The sequence below is a fragment of the Spea bombifrons genome, chromosome 10 (assembly GCF_027358695.1).
Source record: "Spea bombifrons isolate aSpeBom1 chromosome 10, aSpeBom1.2.pri, whole genome shotgun sequence".
NCBI classification, from domain to species: domain Eukaryota; kingdom Metazoa; phylum Chordata; class Amphibia; order Anura; family Pelobatidae; genus Spea; species Spea bombifrons.
Window position 1 is genome coordinate 9,461,740 of NC_071096.1, and position 27,268 is coordinate 9,489,007.

Consider the following 27,268-nt stretch of genomic DNA (forward strand, 5'->3'; position numbering starts at 1 on the left):
TTTTCTGACCTTAGGACTAGGAAGGTTTTAAGGTTATACCATACCATAATCAGCCATTCCCTTTCGGTATTGTAACATACCATAATCAGCCATTCACATTGGGTAATCACCATTCTGAATCATTATGCATTTTATTGGTATTGTGTTTGAGTAAAGAAGCTACCGGAAGCATTAGGAAATGGGGTGCAGATATTTAAAGATATTAGACCACAATTGTATTATTTTAAATAGTGGCAACATCAAAAGGCAACAAGAAAAAAAAAAGTGGAAAAGACATTCTGGGGGAACTGAGAGACCATGATGGGAAACGTTCAGACTGTGACCCAAAGTTTAATCCACAGACGGACAGCTGAAACACTACTGACGCATCGCTACAATTATGCATCACTGTGTGTTCTACAACAGACAATAACGCAACAATAGCCATACACAAGTAATAGTCGGATTAGACACACCGCCTGCCTGCTAAATACGTTTAGGCTGAGATCCAGTTATACATTATTTCCAGTTGCATTTCAAAGTAACGTCTGTTTTACTGCCAAAAAAACTTATACCATGATCGACACGGACTTGTATTTCTGAACGTACACACAGGATGGGCTGATAGAATACATTTAAAAATAAATATCCTACATAGTCAATGTATCTTTAAAAAAGGGGGAAAAAAGGTAAATTGTATCATTGGTTATCAAATTACAGTGTGAAAAATATCTTGCATTTAGTATACTTCTGTATGTTTACATTTTTTTTATATATATTTTATTCACACAAAAGTCTGGGCACATGTACCCCAAAAATCTGGGGTCGATCGTATTTAACAGAGAGGAATACAAATTTAAGGGTGCTTTACTGACAATGGCATCTGAAGGAAGGGACTTGTGATATATTAGTGTTCTACACAAAGAAGAATGACATTTATTAACAGAATGCAATGTATGAAATTGTATCTGCTTGGTAGATGCCCCTACTTTAGGGGTGTAGAATGGACCTTGGCAAAACATTGCAAATTACATCTATACATACTATATGACCAATAGTATGCGGACACCCCTCATAGTGATTGAGTTTAGGTATTGAGTCATAGGCAGCCATCTCCGTATACAAACACCAGCCGTAGAATGGATCATACTGAAGAGGTCAGTGATTTTAAACACGGGACTGGCATTGGATTTCATGTTTGCTCCGCTACACTGTGTGTGCTATTATTGCGAAGTGTCTAGGAGTAACAACAGCCATGAAGTGGTAGACCACCAACATTCATAGAGCAGAGCCCTGAGCTTGACCCCATCGGAGACCTTTGGAATGAGCCGATTAGGAGCCGGGCCTTCTCGTCCAACATCAGTGTCTGACCTCACAAACGCTCTACTGGATGAACGGGCAAAAATTCCCAAAGAAACACCCCAAAATCTTGTGGAAAGCCTTCCCAGAAGAGTGGAAGCTGTTATAGCTCCAAAGGGGGACCAACTTCATATTAATGTCCATGAATTTAAAATGCGACGTCCAACAAGCTCATACAGGTGTTTTGGTCAAGTGCCCTTTTACTTTTCTATGTCATATGGAGTGAGTTACTATGAGAAGCTGTCTTGTTTTCCATCGTAACTCCAGCAATATTTTTCGATGGTACTTATTAAATATTTTGTATTCTTCCTCAGCTTCCGTTTGAACACCGTCTATCTCATTTGATGTGTCTTTTTAACTCTAAGCCGTCAGTTTTAATATTGCATTTTTCTTGGATTCCTCTTAAGTCCCTGCGTCCTTCCCATATTCTCACCTCATAGTATGATGGAAATCACGCTGCGTGCTTTTACTAAGAAAACCTCACAGTTTTCCCCAAATAAATACTAAATAAATAAACATGAAGTTGCTCACTGGTGCGCCATATCAGATAATAGCGGAGCCCAGTGCTTAACCAAAAAAAAAATGACGTGAAAATCGATTCAAATACTATAATTGTGCCCCCATTTATTGCCACTTTATTCACTGTATTATTGCTGTAGTATACAAAAAAACCCACAAAATTCAGATATTTATACTTATTTTTGGGACTAAATATGTGCCGTTCGGGTTCAGACGTTATTGATTAGCTTTAGAAATGGCGTTATCATTATGCTCCCAAATGTCTATCTAAAATATCATTTCTTAGAAATATTGGTATGCTGTTGTTTTAGGCAAAATGTTGGTTCCCATACTGGACCCCCCACCGTGCTGGGCTTAGAGTGCTGGGAGGTGTGATCTAGAAGCAGCAGAATAGCTGGGTTGCCTCTAGCAGTTAACCCAATTATCGTCGTTTTACCTGGCTTGACGTTTTATCAGAGAGAGCAGATATCCGATAGACTTCACTTGTAATGGAAATTGGCATTATGCTAATTGCATAGACCTTGGCTTGGATGCGGCTAAACGGAAACCGATTCTCACATACAACTAATCAATCCTGAATTTTCTTCGAGATCATCGCGGCCAAAAGACTTTCACAAACAAAATAAACAATCTGACTTTTGTTAATTAATCCAGCTCGACTCAAATTGTTTCAAGACCCTGCCAAAAAAAAAAAAAATTAAAAAAAAAAGAACGAAAAAATATGATATAGGAAACCTTGGCATGGATTTTAACGGAATAAGCATGAATTATAAAAAATAAAAACGCTTTGAAAATGAAGGACTGGAGGAGAAACGAATTCAAGTAACGGGTTATCTGAGAATCGCTGCGATCCAAGCTTGTTAAAACGTCTTCATCATCGATAGATATCATTAATTATTAATTTAAATAGCACCATCATATTCTATAGCGCTGTACAATGAGTAAACAGGACGTAACAAGTAGAGCATCACATAACAATTTGGACTTACAGAAACAATAGGTAAGGAGGGCCCTTCCCAAAGGAACTTACAATCATAATGTACTATGATCGATATTTCAATACTGTTCTATATAACAAAAATAATAATATAATATTATACTATATGAATATCTCTATAATATTAATAATTATCTGATATATCTTAAAACAGGAGAATGTTTTTCAAAATGCAGCACTTGTTTCTGTAACTTTGCCTTCTTTGTATTTTATTCTAAGCCCTACCTAAGGTGTTATTTGAAGGGGAGATAGGCTCTCTTTACTTTTCTCTGTAGGCAAAGTAGAGAAACACGTTACTAGACTTTTTTCTTCTAGATACACAGAAAGTCTTTGATTTTTCATCCCAGATAAAAAGCCCAGTAATGGGGCATCTATTCTCAAGGAATATGGCATTGTGACATATGGTTAGATCAGAGATACAGTTGATGATATCATCAATGTCATGAATGATTGTGAATGGACTATTTCCTATCTCAGACCATAAATCGGTGTCATTCTGATAAGCTAAAATTCTACATTTTATTTTTTTCCTGCGTCTTCAATCATGTATGTGAAAAAAAAAACATGAACACGACGTAGAAAAACACGCCAGTAACCTCTCAGCTACAATCGTGGCTCTGCTGGCAAGTGATATTCTGCATGACATTGACACAACATGGCATCGATCAATGTCCTGCCTATAAAAAAACTTCTAAAAATATTTTTTTTTGTGCTTAGCAATGTAATTCTAGCCACAATACTGGAAAATACATGTTCACTAAATAGATTTTTGAACCAAAGTTACTAGCCCACCTAATCGGGGGGGAAAGAATGGAAAGAAGGGGCCATTTTTCCAGGATAATTCTAATGAAAGAGAACCAACGCCTTCTCCACTTGTGTGTGGCTATAGAGAAAAGGGGATAGATAACGCAATCTTGTGACTTCAAACATGATTAAAAACATAACGGAAAAAAAAGAACTCATTAAAATAATTGTTTTTATTATGGCAGGCCGAACCTTATTCAGCGAGACACGAGCATCGGCTGTGTGACTGCACACAACGTGCGGCTGAGACGTCTAATCATTTGACCTTCTAAAAGATTAGGATGAGGACAGTTTGATGTTCTTTGGAGCTTCCTTAGATATATCAATTTAATTAATGATATTCAAGGAAAGGTTAAGTATTTCAGGTCCATTTTCATGTTAAATGCATATTGGAATCCATTTTGCAAGGACCCCCCCCAGCGCATTTTACTGCCGGAAAATTGGCGCCGGCGTTCTTCAGCTAAATGACTCTGCTGACTGGAAAACTAGGAGGAATTAAGCACATTTCTGGCACTCGCTCCGCAGCAAACCCATAGAACATACAGAGGTGAATATGAGCACACGTGTGTGATTCTACGTGTGTGCTGTGCTTATATCCACTCCAGTGATATGATTCATGCTGCAAAACACCCAAACACATCTCACGCCGTGTGCATGGAATAATTGTGTATAAAAGGTAATTAACGGAAATTTGCAGTGTTCAAAAATATGCACTTTTTCCAGGGAAATCCGTATGTTTCTGCCAACAGGTGAATTCACATCTGGCTCATCCGATGCAAAAAGAATAGCAAAGGAGGGGATACGATGAAAAGAATGCTTTAATATAACATGTAATCGTACATGAAAGGGTCCACTACGCGTTTCACTCTCAGCTTCCTCAAGGTGAACTGAAATTTTGCTGCCGGACGTGTGATTGGCTGCCACTACTCCTACTGATTTCAATGGGAGTGACACTGAGCATGTGCAGGAAACAAGCTTCCGCTTCCTGGTTGCAGGAGAAGCAGCACTGGGAAGGGTTAAACGACACTCTTGTGTTCTTAGAATGCATTCACCAATTTGCATGCAGTAAAACGGAACATTAAAATGCCAATTTTGGAGACTTTTATAAGGCCACTTGGCACCGTTTGAGCCAAAAGGTAACATCGCATATTCTATCCTAAAATATAAATAACTGCAAGGGTGGAAAAAAAAAAACTACATAAAATTGGTTAATTTTAATGTGAAAGTTTTGAAAAATGTGAAAACGTGCTTTATAAATGTATTTCTAAATATTTATACAACGCACGGACGGCTATACATTCCGATTTAAAATTTTCTCTGTAATATAATTGAGAAATGAAACAGTAACAGCACAAATTAAGATGTCACCGGCAATTCGTGGCATCCGCGGCAGGCGGTAAGTGTTGCTGACGGCTGGCAGCGAGCTTGTTACCTGCTTTAGTGTCGGAATTAGCAGTGTCAGGGTAAAGGGTGAATAAGGGGTCTCACTGAGGTCCTCTGGGTGCCGGAGAAATACCAGCAGTCAGTCAGCTGAAGCCAGTTGATGAATGAGCCCTTCACTTGGTGTTTGGATAAATCAAAATGAAGAGTATTATGCAAATACGAACCGACGGCGGCATTTCCCTCCCCACACAGACGCAATTAATTAAAGGTATAAAAGTGTTGATTATACGAAAGAACGCATGTTGATTTTTCAAGCGCGCCCTCTGATTACAGCAAACGGCGTCGAGTTGTTCTCAGAGCAATCATCTTGTTGAGCTGGACCCGCGTCGCCCAACATTTTATCTATTAATCAGGAGGGTCTATCTGAACATTTCAACTCCCCGATATATCGCTCCGCAGGATGAGCTTCCCACCCCGGAAACGCTGAGCTAGCCTTGTATAGCTAAACGAATAAGGCAAGTTTTAAGAAGCCCCCATATGACTCTGGTCTTCTTGTTGCTGAAATTGCGTCTCTAGTAAAAAAAACCGTCTACTGGGCACGTCACGTGAAGTAAGCGGCAACGCAATGCTCATGTTCTGTATTCTGAGCTTTCAAGATGAACGTCAATACCCAGAGATCCAACGTCAGACAATGAGGTTTCGCTTAACGCAGGTAATGTTAAGGACACACGGGTTATGCTTGCGGCACAGATCGCTTAACGTGATTTCGTGATGATAAGTGCATACTCCGTGCATTTTACTCCATGCATTAAGGTATTGAGTTGGAAATGAATGGAATCTGCTAGCTAGCGGTGACTAGCTGGTGTTGCTCCCCCTGATTGTTAAATAGAACGGAAGCTCTACAGAGCATGCGCGAGGAGCTTACTGCAGTACACTTCCTGTTTCCGTTGAGGCAGCCAGAGGGAGGGTGATTATGAGATAATCTCCTTAGAACGTACGCGTAGATTTGCATCAAGTTAAATGTATTGGAACCCGAGGATGTTAGAAAAGGCACTTATTATAAGCAACTTTTTTAAAGTGTTAATTTCAGCAGATTTATAAATTTATATTTCAAGCTCAAATATTACAAACCTCCGATGATCCTATTCCATAGGATCATCAAAAAAGGATGTCCTTTTTGACATTAGACATACAGTAAGGAACAAACCGATTTTGTGCATTAATATGTATCATCGAGCTATGGATCCCTTACTGCCTCACACTGTGTCCCCATCCGGTTCTCCGCTGCTTGGTACAGATCTCTCTCCGTTACCAAAATGAATTTATTTTTCTCACATTTACGAATCCCGTAATGTTTTCTACTAAGACCTGCACTGCTCATCGAAAATATTTCACGCTTTTTTAGAGACTTTTGTAAGATGTGACAAAATACTGCCCCCTGCTGGGGTAAGATTGAAATGCAGCAGCGATTAAATACAGAAACAAAAGTTTTAAGAAGCAAAAAGCCCACCAACTCTGTCGCGCTCCATAAGATGCGTCGTTCTTGCCTTCACTTCCAGATTCTGACATCAGAGTTAATGATCCCATTACCCGGATGGCTTTATTTACATAGATACTGAGAACTGGGAGCGCACTTACGCACGTTTAGTGCAGTTCTTCCCAGTGGCAACATGTCAGACATGTAAAAGGGTAAATTCCCAGCAAATGAAGGAATAAATAGAAAATAATAGATATGACCATTTAACAAGAGTTAAAATGCTAGGGTTATTCATTCTTCAGAATTGTGGGTAAGAATATTTGTGGTTCTGGCCCTTAAGCACAAAAAGTTATCAGAAAGAAATAGATAGGATGTTGATCATCGTAAATAATGTAGATTCATATTTAGAAACAATTGTCACATTTGGAGTGCCAAAAACTTAACATACAATGACACGTACGGTCAACACGGTTTGTGTCTCTGATTTAATAGGAATAGTCATTACCATGGTTATCAGGTGACTTGTGTATTCGGATTTGTACAAATATTAACAAATTTTGTTAAACTTGTACAAATTGTAACAAATTTTGTTAAACTTGTACAAATTGTAACAAATTTTGTTAAACTTGTACCCTCAACAAAAACAAAGAAAAGAGCTCTGAATTTGCATTTTTCTCTCCTCCTCCGAGGTTGAAATTGCAGTGCCGCTTACTTCATGTGACGCGCCCCATAGACGGGGTCTATTTACGACGACCGCTTCAATGCCTTTGCTTCCCCAGCTCCACCCAAGATTCTGGTTCTCCTCATCTGCTGTTCCACACCACACCACAGGGACAACCTCTCCCCTCGATTGGAGCGATGGGTAGAAGCCGTACCTGTGGTGCGCGTGGAGGCTCCATCCTATTGCGGAAGTACTCGGAGGAGGAGAGGAAAATGTGATAAAGAAGCAGCAGAGGAGTGAGTGTGAGAGATTGAGCAAAAACAACTAATTTCTTTTTGGGGAAATTTTTGGTCCTTTTGCACAAGTCTTTGTAGATCCTCTCCAAGTCATTAAGGTTTCGAGGCTGATGTTTGGCAACTCGAACCTTCAGCTCCCTCCACAGATTTTCTATGGGATTAAGGTCTGGAGACTGGCTAGGCCACTCCAGGACTTCAATGTGCTTCTTCTTGAGCCATTCCTTGGCCGTGTGTTTTGGGTCATCGTCATGCTGGAATACCCATCCACGACCCATTTTCAATGCCCTGGCTGAGGGACGGAGGTTCTCATCCAAGTTTTGACGGTACATGGCCACATCCATTGCCCCTTTGATGCGGTGAAGTTGTCCTGTCCCCTTAGCAGAAAAACATCCCCAAAGCATAATGCTTCCACCTCAATGCAAGACGGTGGGGATGGTCTTCTTGGGGTCATAAGCAGCATTCCTCCTCTAAACATGGCGAGTGGAGTTGATGACAGCTGGATTTTGATCTAATTTGACCACAACACTTTCACCCAGTTCTCTGAATCATTCAGATGTTCATTGGCACACTTCAGATGGGCCTGTACATGTGCTTTCTTGAGTAAGGGGCACCTTGCGGGGGCTGCAGGATTTCAGTCCTTCACGGCGTAGTGTGTTACCAATTGTTTTCTTGGTGACTGTGGTCCCATCTGCCTTGAGATCATTGACAAGATCCTCCCGTGTAGTTTTGGGCTGATTTCTCACAGTTCTCATGATCATTAAAATGCCACGAGGTGAGATCTTGCATGGAGCCCCAGACCAAAGGAGATTGACAGCTATTTTGTGTTTCTTCCATTTGCAAATAATCGCACCAACCGTTGTCACCTTCTCACCTAGCTGCTTGGCGATGGTCTTATAGCCCATTTCAGCCTTGTGTAGGTCTGCAATCTTGTCCCTGACCTCCTTGGACAGCTCTTTGGCCTTGGACATGGTGGAGAGTTTAGAATCTAATGGAATGCTTCTGTGGACCGGTGTCTTTAATACAGGCAACAAACAGATTAGGAGCACTCCTTTTAAGAGAGTAGTCCTAATCTCAGCTCGTTACCTGTATAAAAGACACCTGGGAGCCAGACCTCATGCTGATTGATAGGGGATCAAATACTTATTTCACTGAGTAAAATGTAAATTAATTTATCATTTATTTGAAATGCGTTATTCTGGATTTTTTTTATTGTTATTCTCTCTCTCACTGTTAATAAACCTAACCTTAAAATTATAGACTGAACATGTCTTTGTCAGTGGGCAAACGTACAAAATCAGCAGGGGATCCAATATTTAATTCCTTCACTGTATGTAGGTATATATAGCAACATGCAGAAACATATTTACAACACCGTCATAATTGAATTACATTCCGACACTCACATTTAACGATAACAGTATATTTGGTTTTTGTAATTTAAGTTTGGCTACTAACTTGACTTAGCAAATATTCGTCTGACAAATTGAAATTAGCAATTTTTTTAACAGTATAATTTTAATTTACATTAAACAGAAACAAATATGGATAGTTTATTTTGGCAATATAAAAATATTTGAACAATGTATAGAAAAGCAGATTTAAAATTGCAATAGGGTATAAAGTAAATTGTTCTGTATGGAAAATGTGAAATATACTTTAAGAACTAGTTAAGCCTAATTCTGAGCCAGTTATAAATTGATATATGTTTATATATCCATATGCCATGTTGCTGCCGCTTTGAGGACTTTCAGAAGTTTAAACGCTGGCAAATCTCAATATGTTTGTAGGACATACAAAATTTGTAGCTCATCTGCGTGTAGTTCCAAGCATACCTACCATTTCCCACAGAGGTAGGAGGAACAAAAAAAAAACCCTGTAAACATGAGACTCAAATATCTCTGTTTTGGAAAAGAAAAATAACACTTTGTCAGACTGGCTACAATGTTCTGGTGATGAGGTCACATCCGCTCAAAAGACCCCCCCCCCCCCCAAAGTGTGGACAGTGTGCAAGGGCTTCCGGCTGGTCAACGCAATATATGCACCCCATCAAGATGCATTTTTATTGCGTATTACTTCTCCTCCTTCCACTTCAATCTGTTCATAAAACCATTTGCGGTCACATCTGCATTCAACGCCACACTTGTGAGAGCCACACTTTTTGCATTCATAAAAGCAGCCGAGGCAGTTCTCATCGAGGCAATCGCAGAGGTCCCTCCCATTCGAAAGAAGGATTCCATTGGAATCATAAACTTTGTTCTTTGATGGTAATATTTGTCTAAGAAAAACAAAAGAAAACAGGCAGTTTAACTTCGGACAATACAGTAAATGAAGAGTGGAGACAGTAGTGTCTGTTAAGAATAATGTCTAGGATGTAGCATTCTTGTATTTCATTTCAAATGATTAAGAGTAGGCCTTCCAAGGCTGATATTATAAACTGTCACGAAGCTTCATAATAAGCAAAAGAGCAAAACTCTCCACTTAATAAGCTCAAGCAGAATCGTGACTCCCTGCTCTCTCCTGTTAATTATTTGAAATGACCTCATTCTTGTTGTCTACAGTTCATTTACTAAACCAGTGGTTCTACCCAACTTTCTAATGAGTTATAAAAGGCCCTCGCTCTAGTGTGCGATTTTAACGCGTAAGATCGCGTTAAAATGTTACGATGGCATTCAAGAAGTCACTTGTTTTTTTGTCGATATGTTATGCAGGGCAAACTCATCGATTCTTGGAAGAGAAACTTGCTGAAGTTGGTTGTAACTTGCTTAATTGAGTTTTACTATTACACGACCACTGTTCTTAGGATAGAAGAACATTTTGCTATAATATATATATATATATATATATATTGTATATTATATAAATAAGAAAACGACAACAATAAAAAAAAAAAAATGGTAAAAAAAGAAACTTAAACTGGTAAGTATTTTACCTTATCCCATAATGCCATCTAGTGGTCTAAGATATCTATACTACCACATTTACTAACAAATATGTTCCCAATTACAATGGAGAGGTCGGCATTAGATCTGTGCTGGAGCACTGCCACTCCAAACGATACGACAGAAGGATCATTTCAGTTATGGATAAGGTTAAAGGACAGTAGATGCTACTGTTCCATGCATCTGTGAGGCTAATGTACCATCAGGGCCAGAGAAAGGCTTGTTTCTAAGTTATGCAGGTTAGCGGGCCAATTTGCTTGACAGGTTAAACCTTGCTACTAGAAGATTCCATGCTGCCTGGCAAGAGAGTGGAAGTAGCTGCCGGACAGCTCTGACTAATACACCACTTGGTTATATGAATAAAAAGCAACAGTAAAGCAAACACTGATTCACGGCTGCCTGAAAATCCCATGAAACCTGTGTTTTTATTGATACAAAGAATGCGTGTGCTTTGAGAAGCACAACTCAATGAAGATTGATCTAATAATGATTAAGCGGCCTTAGTCACACCAGAGGTCGGCTTAAAGAGGCCTGACCCAAGTTTGTGTGCTATAAGCCTTTTCTGATGCTTTACATGAATGTGCTCTGCATGTAAATGTGAAATCTCATGAGCTATACATGGGGTAAGACACAAACCTATCAGTGCTGCCTGTCGTGCTCTTTGTTTGTTGACGTCTCTTTTCTCTTTTGCTTGTTTCGGGTGTGAATTCTGTTTGCCTTCCTGGGTTGGCAAACTGCAAAGATTTCAGCGCTTTGGCAGCCCGTCCCTGAACACAAACAAACAAAAAAAGCACAAGGTTATGCAATTTAGTAAAGAGAAAAATGTACTAAAACTACTGTTCTGGCATTTGGTAGCGGTGTGTAGGAACGCAGAAGTTGGAAGTCAGCGTGAATACGTGGCTTGACTTATAACCCCACAATAAAGAATCCGTAAGGTACAAGCCTGATTTCTACATTTACGCGGACATGTTCCTCCGTCAGCCATGTTTTTAATGACTACTGGTGGGTTATTTTTCCTGACCCAAATGTCTACGATCCTAAGAGGATTTATGTCATTTTGGCATAAGGACTAGGGGGGAAAAAAAAACATGTGATTTGCCAAAAATATAAAAGATCATGTAAACTCCACCCTGTAAGAGATAAACTCTCACCTCCAAGGTAAAATTTATACTGCGTCACTGAAAACAGAATGCTTAAAACTTTGTGTAAGCAAACAAAACACGTGAAATGAAGACGTACAAATTCTCTTCTCCATATTTTCCCCATTCAGAGATTGGTAATTTTGCTATCACAACATACATCTCTATAAATCTGCCGAAGGGCCAACCAATGTGAGCTCCTGCAAGACCCGGATTATACATGGATAACGTGAGGACATTCCTTGAACGTAATCTGGCCGGTCTAACAATGCGTTACAAAAGGGACAGCTCTTCTCAAATTTTTGTGTCCTTCATAACGCGTAACGAAGTCAGGGAGCTGAAGGGTCGCGGTTTACTGAACACAAGTAAAATTCATTTTAATACATTAAATGGCCGCGTTCACAAAACGGTAGCTGACTAGCTGTTCATTATGGATTATACAGGGACACCTCAGGCTAACTCCCCGAGACTGGCCCTTTATAGAGCATAGTGATATAGGATGGGTGAAACGTTACATTCTCAAACTCCTGGTTTACTGAACGCACCTCAAACGTTATTCCCCTTCACATAAGCAATTGTCCCACCGCCTGCTGTAGGCATCGTGTGTTGGGCACTTGCCCAACATAAACCCACCACTCCATCAACACCCCACAGGAGAATTAAGGGCTCCGTCGGCACCGGACAGAGAAGAATTGGCAAAACATAAGATTTGGTACAAGCAGGAGCTGCACAATACAACATGGATGCCTTGGCCAAGTGTGCATCAAAGTATTAAAAGGTGTTTGTTTTTTTATTTCTAGTGAACAAAACTAATTGTTTGTTATCCTATGTTACAAACCTTTAAACAAAGTCTGATAAAAGAATACTTCCATAATGTGTACTGCACATAGATGGAGTGTGTGTACAGAACCAGAGATCCCATCTCCAAACATTTTGGAGGGCAACTAAAATGGGCAAAGGATAAAAATTATCAGGAGAGACTAAGGGACCTCAAAACGTACAACTTGTAGGAAACATGAGAGTAATGATGCAGTAAAAGCACATACACACATAAAGGAGTTAGCAAAGTACAAGAGAGAAGTTTATTTTAAATGGGGAGAAATGATAGAACAAAAGGTCATCGTCTAAAACCAGAGGGCCAGAGGCTTAGATGTAAAAGTTTTACTTTACTGAGAGGGTAACAGAGCTAATAGTGGAACAGTTCTAATTTAATAAAGATTAGAACAGTGAGGGAACGGAAACATGCATGGGATAGACATAGAGCTATCCTTAATCTAAGACGACACAGAGGACCGTTTAAGATTTGAGTCTGAAAATCAGGAAAAGTTGGCAGACTAGACGGGCTGAACAATACGACTACTTAAAGCAAAGTGAACCCAAGTGATGCATTTTGGGAAAGAATCCAATGCGATCGAAGCTTACACCATCTCCAGAAAAACAACCTTTTGAAAGGCGCGGGTCGGACGCCATGTTACAGATCGAACGGTGGGCAGCCTCAGCTGCCCACACCAAGGTTGTCAGAGGAAACCGTCCTGTCCATGCGCTGCTCGACAACGCAATGCAAGATTTCTGTCAGTTCTTGCATGTGTGCGCGGCACGGACAGGGAAAGCTTACTGACAGACGCAGGATCCAAGCTCCAATCGCAAAATTGGCATAATTGAATTAATCAGAACAACCTACAGTTAGTTGTCACATTCGTTTTTTTAATCAGTGTGAATGTGTCACGTTTATACTTTAAAAGTGACAGTTTCAGCCTACAAATAAGTTTGAAGCAAAACGCGGCTAAATTTGCAAATCATATTCAGCAGATTAAGGTAGGTTTCTGATAAGAATACCTATATATTGATTATTTTAAACTACATATACCATTACAAAGCTTTCTATAAAACAATACATAAGTTTAAAGTATGGTGACCCTAACGCTACAACAACACATTTAATGAGGTTGTACATTTCTACCGCTTAGTATTATGCCATGGGTGCGTGGTGTTTTAATGCAAATAAACGCTGAAGTTAAAAGGCAGCCTTAAAAAACAAAGGCCTCTATATACGTACGTCCGAAGGTTTCCTCCGATGCTCCTCAGTATCGCCCTCACTATAACCACTGGTATGTTGTGAGCATCTTGGGCAAAGCTTCCAGCCCGGCACAAACTGGCTTCCAAACCTGGCACTCAAATAAATGGCATCGTCCAAGGTAATTACTTTTAAACTTTTCTTAACAGGCTTTTTATGCACATTGAAAGGGTCGCAACATGCCTTCTGCATGTGTTTATATCTGTCAATATAAAGTTTCTCGTGATGAAGGCAGATCGTATCATGCTGAGAAAGGGTCATCACGCTGGTTCTAAGCTGAAGCAACAGAACGTGGTCTTGCGGCAATTCTTTTAATGTCTTCAGGCCGGTCATTCGAGTAATACATGTCTTGTGACACTCGCTGGAATCTTGAAGCTGTTCTCCAACTGAACATGGATCCATTTTACTTGTAAAGCGCAATCTATGCACTCGCGTGCCTATTCTTTGTAGACTTTACTGCCTCCTACGTTGAAAACCCTGGGGAAAGCATTAGAATTGATCAGATTTGCTGCAAAAGCTTTGGCCACATATCTGCCGGATACAAGTTTAGAATAAATATCTACATTTTTCATTCTTGGAACTACAAGAATTAAAAAAAAAAAAAAAAAATACTGCTTCAGATAAAGTCTCAGAAAAATTACTTCTGCGTGTACATGACAGAGCTGGCATTGCCAGGATCAACCCAAACTGGGCATAAAGAATCAAACTGAGCCATATGAGGGAAAACTGTTTAGGTTACCATGGGAACCCTGTATGTGTGTATGTGTGTATATATATATATATACATATACATATATATATATATATATATATATATATATATAACTAGGAAATGTTATGCTATTAGGTCCATAACTCAGCACAAGCCATTTGTTACGTCATGGGTATACAAAGACTGTGGCAATGGATCCAACACTATGGAACCAGAAATCCTGTAGAGATCTATTGGTCCCAAGTTAATAAAGGGTTCCTCATACATAAAATGTTTTGTAATGGTGCAACAAATAAGTCACCCATTGGCATCAAATTGGCATCAAACATATACTTATTAAAAAAATAAAAAAATAAAATAAAAAAACACCTTAAACTAAAATAAAATGCGAATTCAAAGCTGAATTAGCATAAAACAGGACTGGGGGCACGGACCACATAAGAAATGAGATGACAAAACTCAAAGAAACTTAGCTTTTAAACTTCTATAATTCATAGAACTTTTTCAACGGCCCCGGGAACAGGACATAGAGAAGGAATCATGCTTTACTTATGTAATGTGATCTCCACAGATGGATCAATCATTACTTATAACTCTTACAGAAACATGCAGTTCATTTGATCTGGATATGTGTTACATGCCACGTAATCTACATTACATGGATGTTACTTTATTAACCGATAAATCTTAGGGCAATGTGTAGCTTATAACCAGAATACAATGTCCTGATCTAACCGCAGTGTAACACAATAACAATTCGCTGCAGTGATCAACGATAACTAGAGGTTTTAATAGCTTAATCCTCAAGAAATATATAGAACCAGTGGATACTTTGCAGCAGAAACCTTGTTACTTTAATGCATTCCTCGGGTTATGAAATAGGTCCTCACAAGGTGCTTTTAAACTGCAGCTAAAAATACTCCATATGTACCGACAAAATACCCGATATATATATTATATATATATATATATATCAATATCATCCACACTAGTACCACAATTAAGTTATAATGCAACACAAATTGCTTCCAAAGGTTTAGATTTCCACAACCATCGCAGGAGTTGAGTGTACACAACAAACCAGAAGCGTCCACCTTAAACAAAAAGCCAAAGATTCTTTGGAGATTAGGAAATGATACAAGACAGATGGGTTATGGAAAAGGGACTGACAAACTTGTTCACTGTTGGAGAAGTTGATAAAATGGTTAGGACAGACCTATTTATCGAGATCGGTCGGTTGAATCAAATGCAGAGTATGTCTGAAGTCTGTCAAACTTCCAAGATGTTTTAAGTAAAGCTGGAGACTTCCTGACTCGCCTTCCCCTTACGAAGGGCCAACCCAGCAAGCTTCCCCTGGTATATGGGCTGATCTGGCTATCACAGAGAAGAACTACCTATGCCAACCAAGCTCTTCATCCAGAAGAGGCTCACCAGGTTCGGTCATTCATAACTGATCATTAAGTTTTGCAAGTTTTATGGTGGGTTCCAGGTCAGCTCCTCAGTTGTAGACAATTTTGTTTAACTAGAACTCTTTCAACCCAACTGCCAATTCAACTTACATTTTTCTTTCCAACTTTAAAACTCACTTAAATGGTCATTCTACTCGACTTGAGTTTTGCTTGAAAAAAAAAGGTACTCAATTTCAGTCCACTCAGGCAGGACAGACCAATTTAACTCAAATGTCACCTTCTTGCTTAGGTAGAGTACCTTGGTCCGTTTTCTTTGAAAGAAGAACCAGATCACCCCTTTATAATGACATGTTAATGCATTTATAGAAGATTGCTCTAGTTAAGGAAAACTACAGGCCAAGCTAGACTTTGTGGTTTTTGACTTAAGACCAACATCTTGTTTTTCCTCCAAATCAAAATGCGTGACAGTGCAGCCTCAAACCCTTCCCCCTCTTTAAATGATCCTGGCCATGGCAAGTATCGGTATAGACTTTCGGGAGGACTCATGTTGTGGGGGAGACCTGCATCACTAATGTTCAGCTCAATAAGCTAACTGGCCCAACCCTTACAGTGCCTCCAGTTGGCTAACAAAGCCAAACTTTAAGACTTGGACTTCTGAAGGGAGCCAAAAGAGAACGGATGGGGGGCAAAAATGTTCTTATCGAAGAACCAGCACCGAAGTTAAAAACATGCAATATGGGAGGACGATCCAAAGAAGTTTTAAATATGAACACTGTAGAGAAATAACAACAATAAGATATTTCTCACATAAGAGTTTCAGGAAGTTATGTGCAGATTAAAAACAAAAACACACAAAAGAGCAGCCCTGGACCACCTTCCATGGATGATCACAGGTGAGCTTGTGAAAGACCCAAAGTGCTTCAAACCAGTGGGATTCTTTATACCGCCATTGGTAGATTATAAATGTTTTTTTGTGAGTTAAAAAAAGCCAGTCGTTTAAATATCTAAAAGTAAAAATGAAAGCAGGAGGCTCAGGCGCGTAAGCAGAACACGAGGGTCTGGTGCAACCCACACCATCCTGCTTTCACTCATCCGCTACACGACTATTGAAAGCCTACAGGACGGGCAGCTACCTGTATAAAGTACGATGATGCCATAACCTTCTATTAACTCCTCTCTCTGTACAGTAACAGTACTCCAGACTTTTTACATCATGGTTTCCCTGGCAGGGTCATATAAATGAGAAGAAAAAAAGACACAAACTCTTCTTTATTCTCAAACTGGAGTTATTTTAATCAGAGTACATGCGACGAATAATCACGACACCGCGTCAGGCGATTCTATTGCCATTACGCACTTTTCCACTGAAAATGTCGCCTTTGCAGCTTCTTTTAGAGTCCTGCAATAAAATAGAGTTATGACTGGAGCAGTTATAGGCCTTGGAATTCTCTCGCATAGAGGGCTGGGCGAGGGGATCACAGATCCAGACCAAGGATAATAATCGTCCTGTTTTATACATCTCCCCCATTATGTCTTCTGTAAGAAGGACATTTCATATGTTCCTGTACGCCACGCTTTTCAGGTGCTGTACCGGTCGAGGTATTGGTTACACTTATTAATATTATATTATTAATATTATTAGCCGCTGGGACCGCCACAACCACGAGGACCCGCGATGAACCGATCTCCCGCCATGCATTGCGGGCAGGGTGAGGCGCCTGAGCCGTTCATGTCGGCTCTTGTCTTCCCGCGCTTACTCGGGCCGTCACACACACCAGCCGCGTCCTTTCAACTTACTTTTCCTTGAGGTTTCTTGCTCGGCATTTTGTTTCCCGCGGTCCCTGATGCAGAATGCCGCGCCGCAGCCATCTGCAGCGCGGCTTACTCCCGCTGACGAACAAACAAAACAACCACCATAGAGAGGCGGAAGCGAGCAGGACGGGGATAGACCGACCGTCTGTGCGGCTGGCAGTAAGACCAGTACCATCGCGACCCTTAGCGTCACACAAGTGAATTACCAGTACATTTGCTAATGACGCCAATATCTTATATCATCTGCATTTATGCAATGGAAAAGGGTTAATATTTCATTACTGTCCCAAACTATCAGGAAATTGTGTTTTGATTATAATGTGTCACACTACAAGGCACAACTACTGATGGAACATTGTACCCCCCAGCTATGTTTTTACAGAGGTTATTTTATTTACACTGCCCTTACACACACCTGTCCATAACACACATATACACGCTGCCTTTACACACTCCTGCCCGTTAACATGCATATACGCATACACTGCCCTTATACACGACTGCCCATAAACACACATATACACATACACGCTGCCTTTACACACACCTGCCCGTTAACATGCATATACGCATACACTGCCCTTACACACGACTGCCCATAAACACACATATACACATACACTGCTCTTACACACTACCTTTACACACACCTGCCCATTAACATGCCTATACACATACCTACCCTTATACAACCCTGCCTTCACATACACATATAAACACACACACACTCCCTCCCCATACACTGCCTACACACACCATCAGCTTACAAACACACATATACATATATACACAGCCTGTACACCCCCTTTCTCTCCGTCTCTTACTTTTCTCATCTTTCATCATCTTCCATCATCTTGTATCGTCCATTCTGTCATGGGAGCGCGACACCTGTCACTCCAGGCCTCTGCTTTAGTGCTACCTCATGACTATAAGCCGGCTATTGATGCAGAGCGCCGGGGTGACGTCATATCCCGTCGCTCTCCATTATTTGCACACGATGAGCAGAGCTTGTTGGTGAGAGCACAATTGCGCAGCTGCCTTGGCACTCCCCTGAAGACTGACCCAGGGGAGGTGCCCTCTCTGCTCGCCCCCTACACTATAGATATGCTACTGTTTTTTTAGGGGCTTCTTGGTGAATCACATAGCTTGCACCAATGTGATTCATCATGGGGCCCCAAGAACGCTGGCCACCCAGGCAACTGCCCAGTGTGCCCAATGTATTTGGATGGCAACCTTAATGTTGGGCTGGTTAGAGAGATCCGTGATCTCCCCAACCAGTCCTGGAGGCTGCAGATACTGATCGGGCGGGTGTGTGCCCCCTCGCAGCTGCGCCTGGGGCGAGTGCCTCTCTCACCTCACCCTTCCTACGGCCCTGATGATGATGTCTGTGAATGTGTGTGTTAGTAAGTGTCAGCGTGTGAGTGTGTGTACATGTGAATGTATTTTTGCTAGAGAGAATGCCTTCCTTTATTTATGTGTGTGAGAGGCAGGACCCTCCCAATTTGGGATCCGCACCCTATATGTTTTCCCTATACTTTTAATCGGGAAGGCACAAGGAAGCGTACCGTCATTATCAGCAATATTGTTTTTCTGTCTTGTAAACAAATGGTGTTTAATATAGAAGCAGAAGGCATGCCATACTCACACACTTCATTAGCTGGGAAATAACCCTCGTTTTTCATAATTTACTGTAGTTGAGCTATTAACGCCGACACACGCTTTGTGCATTTTGAGTAATATTTGTTTATTTAAATACAGAAAATGTTTCTTTGTGATAATGAATACTTACAATGAATAATAATAAGTGGATAGAAATGTGTAGTTAGAGTAATAGGTAAACTCCTCTAGTGCATATCTGGGTAGGGTTTTTGCACCAATATCAGGGTATCAGGTTTAAGAGGTAGATTCTAGAACTGACTCCTTCCTTGTCGGGGGGGGGGTGTGTGGAGCGTAGCGCAGGAAACTATAACACAAGTCCAGAACACCTAATCAAGAGGGCAAATCCAAAAGAGATGTCGCGTCATGGTCCAGGGGTGGAGGCAGGTGCCAAACAATCTGTATCGGGTCACAGTCCAGGGGTCGAGGCAGGCAGTGAGTAACAATATCAGGGTCACAATCCAGGGTCGAGGCAGGCAGCAAGTAGCAATATTGGGGTCACAATCCGAGGTCAAGGCAGGGTGAAAGTAGCAATAACGGGGTCGCAAGCTAAAGGTCAAGACCAGGAAGACTTCAAGGTATTATAGAAGGAACAGGTAATAAACAGGTATACAGCTCAACTAGTAAGCCCTGTGTGAGGTGTCTGTAGAGTTTATAAAAGAGTAGGTAGCAGGATCCACTCCCCCCTCTCATCTGGTCTCCTCCCTCCATTGGCACCTGATAGTAGGTGAAATCAAAAGACTCCCCTCCTTTCCCCATATCGTCTCCCCGTCAGGCTGCCGCACTCACAGAGGCTAATTGTTTGGCACAACTATCTCTCTCTCTCCCTCTCTCTCTCTCTCTCTCTCTCTCTCTCTCTCTCTACATTTTTATATATATATATATATATATATATATATATATATACAGAATATGCAGAAATTGCAGACATTGCAGTGTTTCTCTACAGGACATTTGCATTTATATGAGCTCCTTTTCACTCAGATCTGATAAAGAAATTATTTAAAATGAATTGGGTTTTGGTTGTGCAAGCTTCCACTATAGGTAAGTGATTAGATTCCTCCGTTCACCTGGAGCTTCAGTGCTAATAAATGCAATTATATATCTAAGAATCTTCATTGCATCAGCTGAAATAAGTCAAGGACGGGAGATTACAGAAAGACGGCGGTTTATGGGGAGACATGTGTTCATTTAGAATTGGTTTTAGAGGAATGAAGATACAAAGCAAATAGAAATACATTAATACCAAGAATTTCAGAATCAAAAGAGACATCCCGCTAAAAAATGGTCCCTGGACCCCAGATATAATAGATAGACATTGTTAATGCTAGAAGGCTTTTAGTGAGTTCTGGGTCGATAGACTCAAGTTGCAAGGTGGTAATCGTTGGCAAAGAATAGGCTTGGAAGACCAACATGGGTTGTTGAACTGGTATCAGGGCCACTGTGGTCCTTAGTTCACGACTAGCCAGTGGGGCAAGGCTAAACCTGAGTCAAGAACTAGGCTAATGGTTAATTTTGGACATCAAGCCAAAACCAATTTCCAGGGAGCGTAAAGAGTCAAGGTCAAAGTTGGAAGTCAAAAATAAAGCTCTTGAAAACTTTCATACCAGGGATAAAGCAAAGGAGGTTCGTTAAATCCTACAAATTTAGGGACTTAATTTGGGTCCTCTTAAAGATATAAAGATCGGAGACCGACTATTCTACACAAACAATTCAATATTGTAGCACTTGTCATAAATCTTTGCTTTCCCTGAAAAAAATAACAGCTGTTACCATTAATTGCTTGTTATTAACCTCGGGCCATATCAATTGACATGCTCAGTGAACTTCATTTACTGCTCTGGCACAGAACGGGAGGTAAGCGTCTAATTTGTAGACAAGATTTTTTCTTGAGTTTTATTGATTCGGAATATCAAGTACATTTTATATATGTTGTTTGAGAAGTGAGAGTAATTTAGATACTCCATCAACAGCTCAATAAAAGCACCAGCAAAAGTGGAAGGCTACCTAAGATGAAAATGTAACATAAAAATGAGCAAGATGCTTTCATCCCCGTTTATTAGAAACCTTTAAATCATGGTAGTAAAATACTATAGTGTGAATCACATCAACATTTACAGAGGCTTCTGGAGGTAGAGCGGTGCTACTGAACATAATAATAAAACAGTGAGTCTTTTTGTGAAACTTTATTGTAGGTTTAAAGAAACTTCATTATTAAATAAATTGTCTTATAACTTATTTCATATTTGAATTAAACAAACTCATTTTGAAGAGAAAGGCATGATACAGTAGTAAAAAAAAAGGGATAACGTCCCTACTGGTTTGAGGTTTTGGGTGAATGGTATCTCAAGGGAGGAGAGCCAGGAGAGATTAGTCATGTGGACATGGACCAAAACTCATCCAGAGAAATTCTTCATTTTTATTTATTGTCCATTTGTTTTTCGAGGCAATAAATTACATTTCCTGCCCTTTCGGTTCAGATGAAATTTTTATGGCTCTGCATCCCCCCTTCGCAGACATTCTTCTCTCCTCTTCAGTGCGAGTATTTCTGCTACAAGACACGGGGACAACTTTCCCCCCATTCCGCCAATCACATAGGAGGGAGGACAAAAATAAGCAATGTGGGAAGCCCTAGGAAGGGATTGGAGCAATACTGTAACAGACAAAAGTTGGACCAATAGGGTGGTCAGGGGAGAGGATGTAAAGGGAAGTGCCGCCACTTTGGCCTAAGGGGAACTTAGAATTTAGAACAGATTGGAGGATTGGGGGAGAGGACGTCACCAGAAGTGAAGCCGTTTTGGCGAAAGTCTGCAGAAAAGTAGGGAAACATTTAGATTGTGACTGAAAGGGCCCACAAATTCCGGATGTAATAATAATAATAACAATAATAATAATACGTGGAAACAAATGTAAAAGTTATAAAAAGAAAATTTGCTGAAAATAACCCCAAAAAACTGTTCAGAACCTGTGGGATGAAGGTGTAAAATTATAATAAACACAGAATTTTCTATTTAGTGATCTTAAGTCTCCTAACTTACTTAACCCACTTAACCTAAAAGTACTGGCACGAGACATAAAACAGAAAATTGTGTAACACCGCTAAAGGTTTTTAAATGAAAAGGTTAGTGGCGTATATAACAATATAATGATAGTTTTCCTTGGCAGGAAATCCATGAGCTGTGTATCAAACGATAAACCCATACAGAACTATATACTCCTCTTGGCATCTGTGCTCCAGCAGCAATTAGCATTTCCCCTGCCTTTTTTGTTATGCGGTGTGTTTGCTGAAGGTGGAAACAGTCACAAACATTGTAATTTGTCTTGTAGCTTGTTTATAATACAATGGCTGCTTGAAGAACACATTCTACAATGCCGGCTTCTACAAATCCTACAGAAGGTACTAGCAGTCCACAGAAACGGAGCTTGAAAACCGTGGATCCAGGTATCTCACGTTAAGTATATTATCACGCTGTTCTAGTATGGTAAAGGAAAACATGTTTGTGAATAGCTAATGTAAGTTTACAATTAATGTGTAGACTGTGAACGTAATATGGGGTTGCATATCCCTTAAGAGAGTGTAGCCCCCGAAGAAAGGAGACTTGGGGGTCTGGTGGCCTGGTGTCCATTGTGGCCCTTGATTGGACACATTTTTGGCAGCTTATTCACCTTTTTTATTTCTTTTTTCTTCACATTGAAGCACTGACCTCGGGGCATAAAAAAATGATTTCAAGATATTTCTGTGATTTTTATGTTTTGATAAGCGGCTTGGAGGAGAACGGAATGATATATGACAAATTAATATATATTGATTCATTTCTTGTAATTATTTGTATCCTTTTAGTACAGCGCTATGGAATTTGATGGCGCTATATAATACAATAAATAATAATATTAATTTAAAAAAAGGGTTGTTTTCATGCACTATCCAAGAATGAGCAAAAAATTCTAAAAATCATGTATTTTTAATCCTATCTCATTTAATCAAAGTTTAAATTGCTGTGTATTACCCTGACACTTGTGGAAAACCTCTACAGAAGTAAAGTCATAAAGTGAAGAGTTGCCGTGGTAACAGACATAGGTCATTAGAGTATTTAACACATTTAAGATATGAGAGTATGATTTTGGCAGTGCTAACATAGTGGATTTTCATTTCATTTCACGCACAGATACTTATTTTTTCAATATTATGTCCTGCTGATAAGGTTCACCCCACATTATTTTTTTCATATTTATTATCATTGTAATTGGCAATAAATGGCTGTATTTATTACAAAAATAAAATTAAGGCTGGGAGTTTATCTCATAGAATATATACGCTGACATCAGTGGGCGGTCCCGCTGGCGTTGCTGGCAGTTCTGCTGATGTCAGTGGGCGGTCCTGCTGATGCCGGAGGACACATGTAATTGGAGTGGAAGTGGGCGGGGAGTGGGGCGTGCCGAGACGCAGGTCCTGTGACCGGGACAAGTGGCACTTCACCCGGAGTCTCCGGGCATATCCAGCTGGTAGCCGCACACCTCAGCACCTAATCTGCCACTGGATCAGCAGATCGGGGGAGTATGTAGTGATGTTTGCCAGCGCCCCCCCTGGGTATTTGCCTTGTGTGCCAGATGGCCAGCCCAGGCTTGTAGTATACGTACGATAACACACAACACACAATAGACACAAATATTTGTGTGTATTCATGCTTCAATATGCAACCTTTTTATTAATGACGTTATCATGTATTACCTTGACAAGCCATGGACTGTCCTAAGGGAATGTGTACTTTGTCGCGGTGCATATTAGAAGGAGCAATTAGTTATCAATCTGCTCAGTGATTAACCTTTAACAGCAGATCAATGTCTGTACGCCTGTCATTAACAGCGGAGAAAGTGGTCAAGGCGACGCGTGGTTGCCGGGGCACTGCTGAATCTCACGGTTGAATGAAAACAATGTGTATTTTCACGTATGAGAATGTCTTGTGGTTAGCGTAAAATAAATTAGCTGTTTTATCAGTTTCTGCAGTCATCGGACAACTCGGCAAATCTGAACTGAAACGGCAAATTATGTACATTTTGTTAAATTGGAATGGCATTTTACGCAAAGGGATAGCAAAGCCATCAGTCTATTTTCTTCGCAACGAGTTTGTCTCTGAAATGAATCCTCCTGGCTGTAAATGTTCCATAATGCAAATTTTATACAGAGCCACCAAGGCCGGTACAGGGTATCACACTTCCTTAATATGTTTTAATGTCAGCATGCAGAGCTTTATAGCACTTTCTCCAGGCTCTTGCCGAGCCCTTCACTTGACCACAAGCCCTAGTCAATGGGACTATCTTGCCTTGTGGACCATATGCATACTTGAGAACTTTTAGGCTACGGCTACCTGGAGCCTACCCTTGCGGGATGCGGCCAGGACTACCCGCTGACGTCAGTGGGTGGTCCTGCTGATGATGCTGGCGGTCCCGCAGACATCACCGGACACAATCCTATTTATGGGGAAAACGGGCAAGGAGTGGGGTGTGTCAGGACCTCGCGACCCGGAGGATTTGGGTTGAATAAAGCTTTACTTAAAACATATTGTTACAGATGAACAATAAAAGAGGTAAAGAGAAAACATTTCAAATGTGCATTACTATGTTACATTTATCTTTCATTTATATGTCTATTCTTAGGTTTAGTAACTTACTGTCAAGGCTGAAGGTTCCGTAATATTTTTGAATACACAAGTATTGTCTCACAGGTAAGAGGAATGGGAAATTGGTTAAATATTTATAGACGATAAATAAACATGTCACGGTGACCTCTTTCTCAATAATGGATGTCTTACTAGTGCACTCATCAGATGTACATCTTTTTAAGGAAGCTTTTATAAAAAGGATATATCATAAAGGAATTTAAAATTCATGGATTCCGTCCAAACAGGAAAATTCCTCCTAAAGGGTAACATTTTAAGTAGGCAAGAACAAAATATCTTTTAAGGCCGCTATATTGGTCCATAACCATTTACCTGGATTTGACCAAGTCCATTTTATGAACCTTAGAAGGCACGGTATTATATCCTTAACAGCCTCACCAAAAGAGAATGCACATTGATGTATTTTATGGGTTTTCTGTCCAGAGCCTAAAATACTCATTGTGAAACCCTGTACTATTAACTATGACAGAGTTAGCCATGTCCAGATTTGAAAACAGAATTTGTTTTAATGTTCAGAACTTATCAGGCTTTCAACCAAGTAACAAGCCAAAGCAATATCAAGCGTCGTCTTGTTTATTTTATTTGTTATATTTTATATTGTTGTCTTGTTTATTTAATAAAATGGTAAGTTTATGTGCCTGGTCTGTCCAGTAAAACCTATGTTTTTTGTAATGTACAGAATATCCATGTCCAAAACAACCTGGGATTATCAGAAAGCCCTAAAAAACGTTCTAGAAAGGTTTCAGAGAGAATGGGATTTACCTGCGGTTCCGTGTGTCACTCCAATGACTAGTTTTATTAATAAAAGAAATGGAGAAAGGCGTCTGGATCTTGAAGAGGAACCATCTCACTACAAGAAGCCAAACGTCAACAGACATCAAGAATTAAGACTTTGCCACAGGTACACGTTACAGATAAATGACCTGCATTTGTTTGTTTCAAGAAACAAACTCAGGGATGGCACCATTGTGCAGAAACCTGAAAAGAACCCAACTCAAGACAAACATACAGTTAATAGAAACCAAGGCAATAGAACCTTCCTAAAAACACCAAAGTTGCATGCAATTATTATTCAGTATGGAGGTCCTGAAGCTTCCAGAAAAGAAGTACCAACTGTTATCAAGAAAAGATGTTCTCAGAAAAAGTCTCAATTACATTTCAATGATGGAAACATTATTAAGAACAAGCAGAAAACTTTCCATATTGAAATGCCACAGAGTAGATTGAGGGTTGGAAATTTGGCACCGGGGAAGAGAAAGGCAGAGATTTGCAAACAGAAAGAGAAATCTTCGGGAATATAATAGCTAACATGTAAACTGATACAAAAATGTATGAGTGGTAATGTAATTGGTTTGTGAAAGCCCGACTATAGGTTCGTGTCGACCAGACGCATTGAAACCCAAGTACAAAAGCAATTTGACTGCATTTGGCTAAATGCGGCAAAACACAAAAAAAGAAAGCGAATGAATGCACCGGGACAGGTGGGAGCCAGGAATAACTATGGGCTTATTAAAAAAAGCAAAAGTAAATCTTTTCACCTTGCAAAAAGCCGTATCACAAGAAATCTGACAACCTCTGAGAAACATGATCGGAGATTTTTCTCTCCTTAAAAAGAAAAAAAAAAACACTTTCATTTCAGAACAGCTTCCCTTCATTATTTCTTACATGTTTTACTTTATATAACTTGGAGGAAAACCCACTTGTTTTTCATATTCTTATGTTTTGCTGTTTCTTTTTTTTTAAGCTGTTTTAAATGTTTTAAAATAACTACACAATTTTATTTTTTCAATAGTTTAAGTGAAAAAGTTTAATATTTTATATTTAAAGGCATTACTTTTAGTGACATCATAAAAAGGTCCTACCATGGAGGAATTGTACATTATTGTTTGTGATCATAAACATTGTGCTGTGTAAATTAGTTTTGCAAAAAGTTATTTGTTGTCGTATTGTTTTACCATAACTATTATTTCTTCTAGCCTAAGTAGTTGTGTGATATATTTATCTTCATCCTCTGGTAAACAAAATTTATATCTGTATGGATCTGCTTCTTCAGAGGTTTTACATAGAGGTCACTTGGGTCTGTCCACTAAAAGCTGAATCTTCATTAGAGTTGAAGGATTAACGTACCTGACATAACTCAACTTAAGGTACAAGCACTCATGAAATCTAACTCATACGGTAACTTTTAAATTAAAAAAGAAAGCAGTTGCCATTGAGTGGATGAGTTTGCTTATATAGGCGTTATAATTTGTGAATTGAATTTGCATTCTGGAAGCTGAGATAACCTCAACTTACAACCTGCTTGTCAGCCCATGAAACTCGCAGACCTCTTTCCAGCACATCTCTGTGTGGGTGGTGGGACTTATGGGGGGTA

General features: G+C 39.9%; 1 protein-coding gene and 1 long non-coding RNA gene across 2 annotated transcripts; one reads left to right on the forward strand and one right to left on the reverse strand.

Moving 5' to 3' along the window:
- Positions 1–8,772: 8,772 nt before the first annotated feature.
- ARL14EP (ADP ribosylation factor like GTPase 14 effector protein) lies at positions 8,773–17,703 on the reverse strand. Its single transcript, XM_053449206.1, has 4 exons — positions 17,546–17,703; positions 13,610–14,104; positions 11,051–11,181; positions 8,773–9,750 (listed from the first exon to the last, which is right to left on the reverse strand). Exons 2-4 carry the CDS (start codon positions 14,027–14,029, stop codon positions 9,522–9,524), a joined length of 780 nt encoding a protein of 259 aa, XP_053305181.1. The 5' UTR covers positions 14,030–14,104; positions 17,546–17,703; the 3' UTR covers positions 8,773–9,521.
- Positions 17,704–22,599: 4,896 nt separating this feature from the next.
- On the forward strand, positions 22,600–26,358 carry LOC128467493 (uncharacterized). Its single transcript, XR_008345731.1, has 3 exons — positions 22,600–22,658; positions 24,872–24,939; positions 25,574–26,358. It is a non-coding gene; the product is annotated as an uncharacterized LOC128467493 (long non-coding RNA).
- The last annotated feature ends 910 nt before the right edge of the window (positions 26,359–27,268 follow it).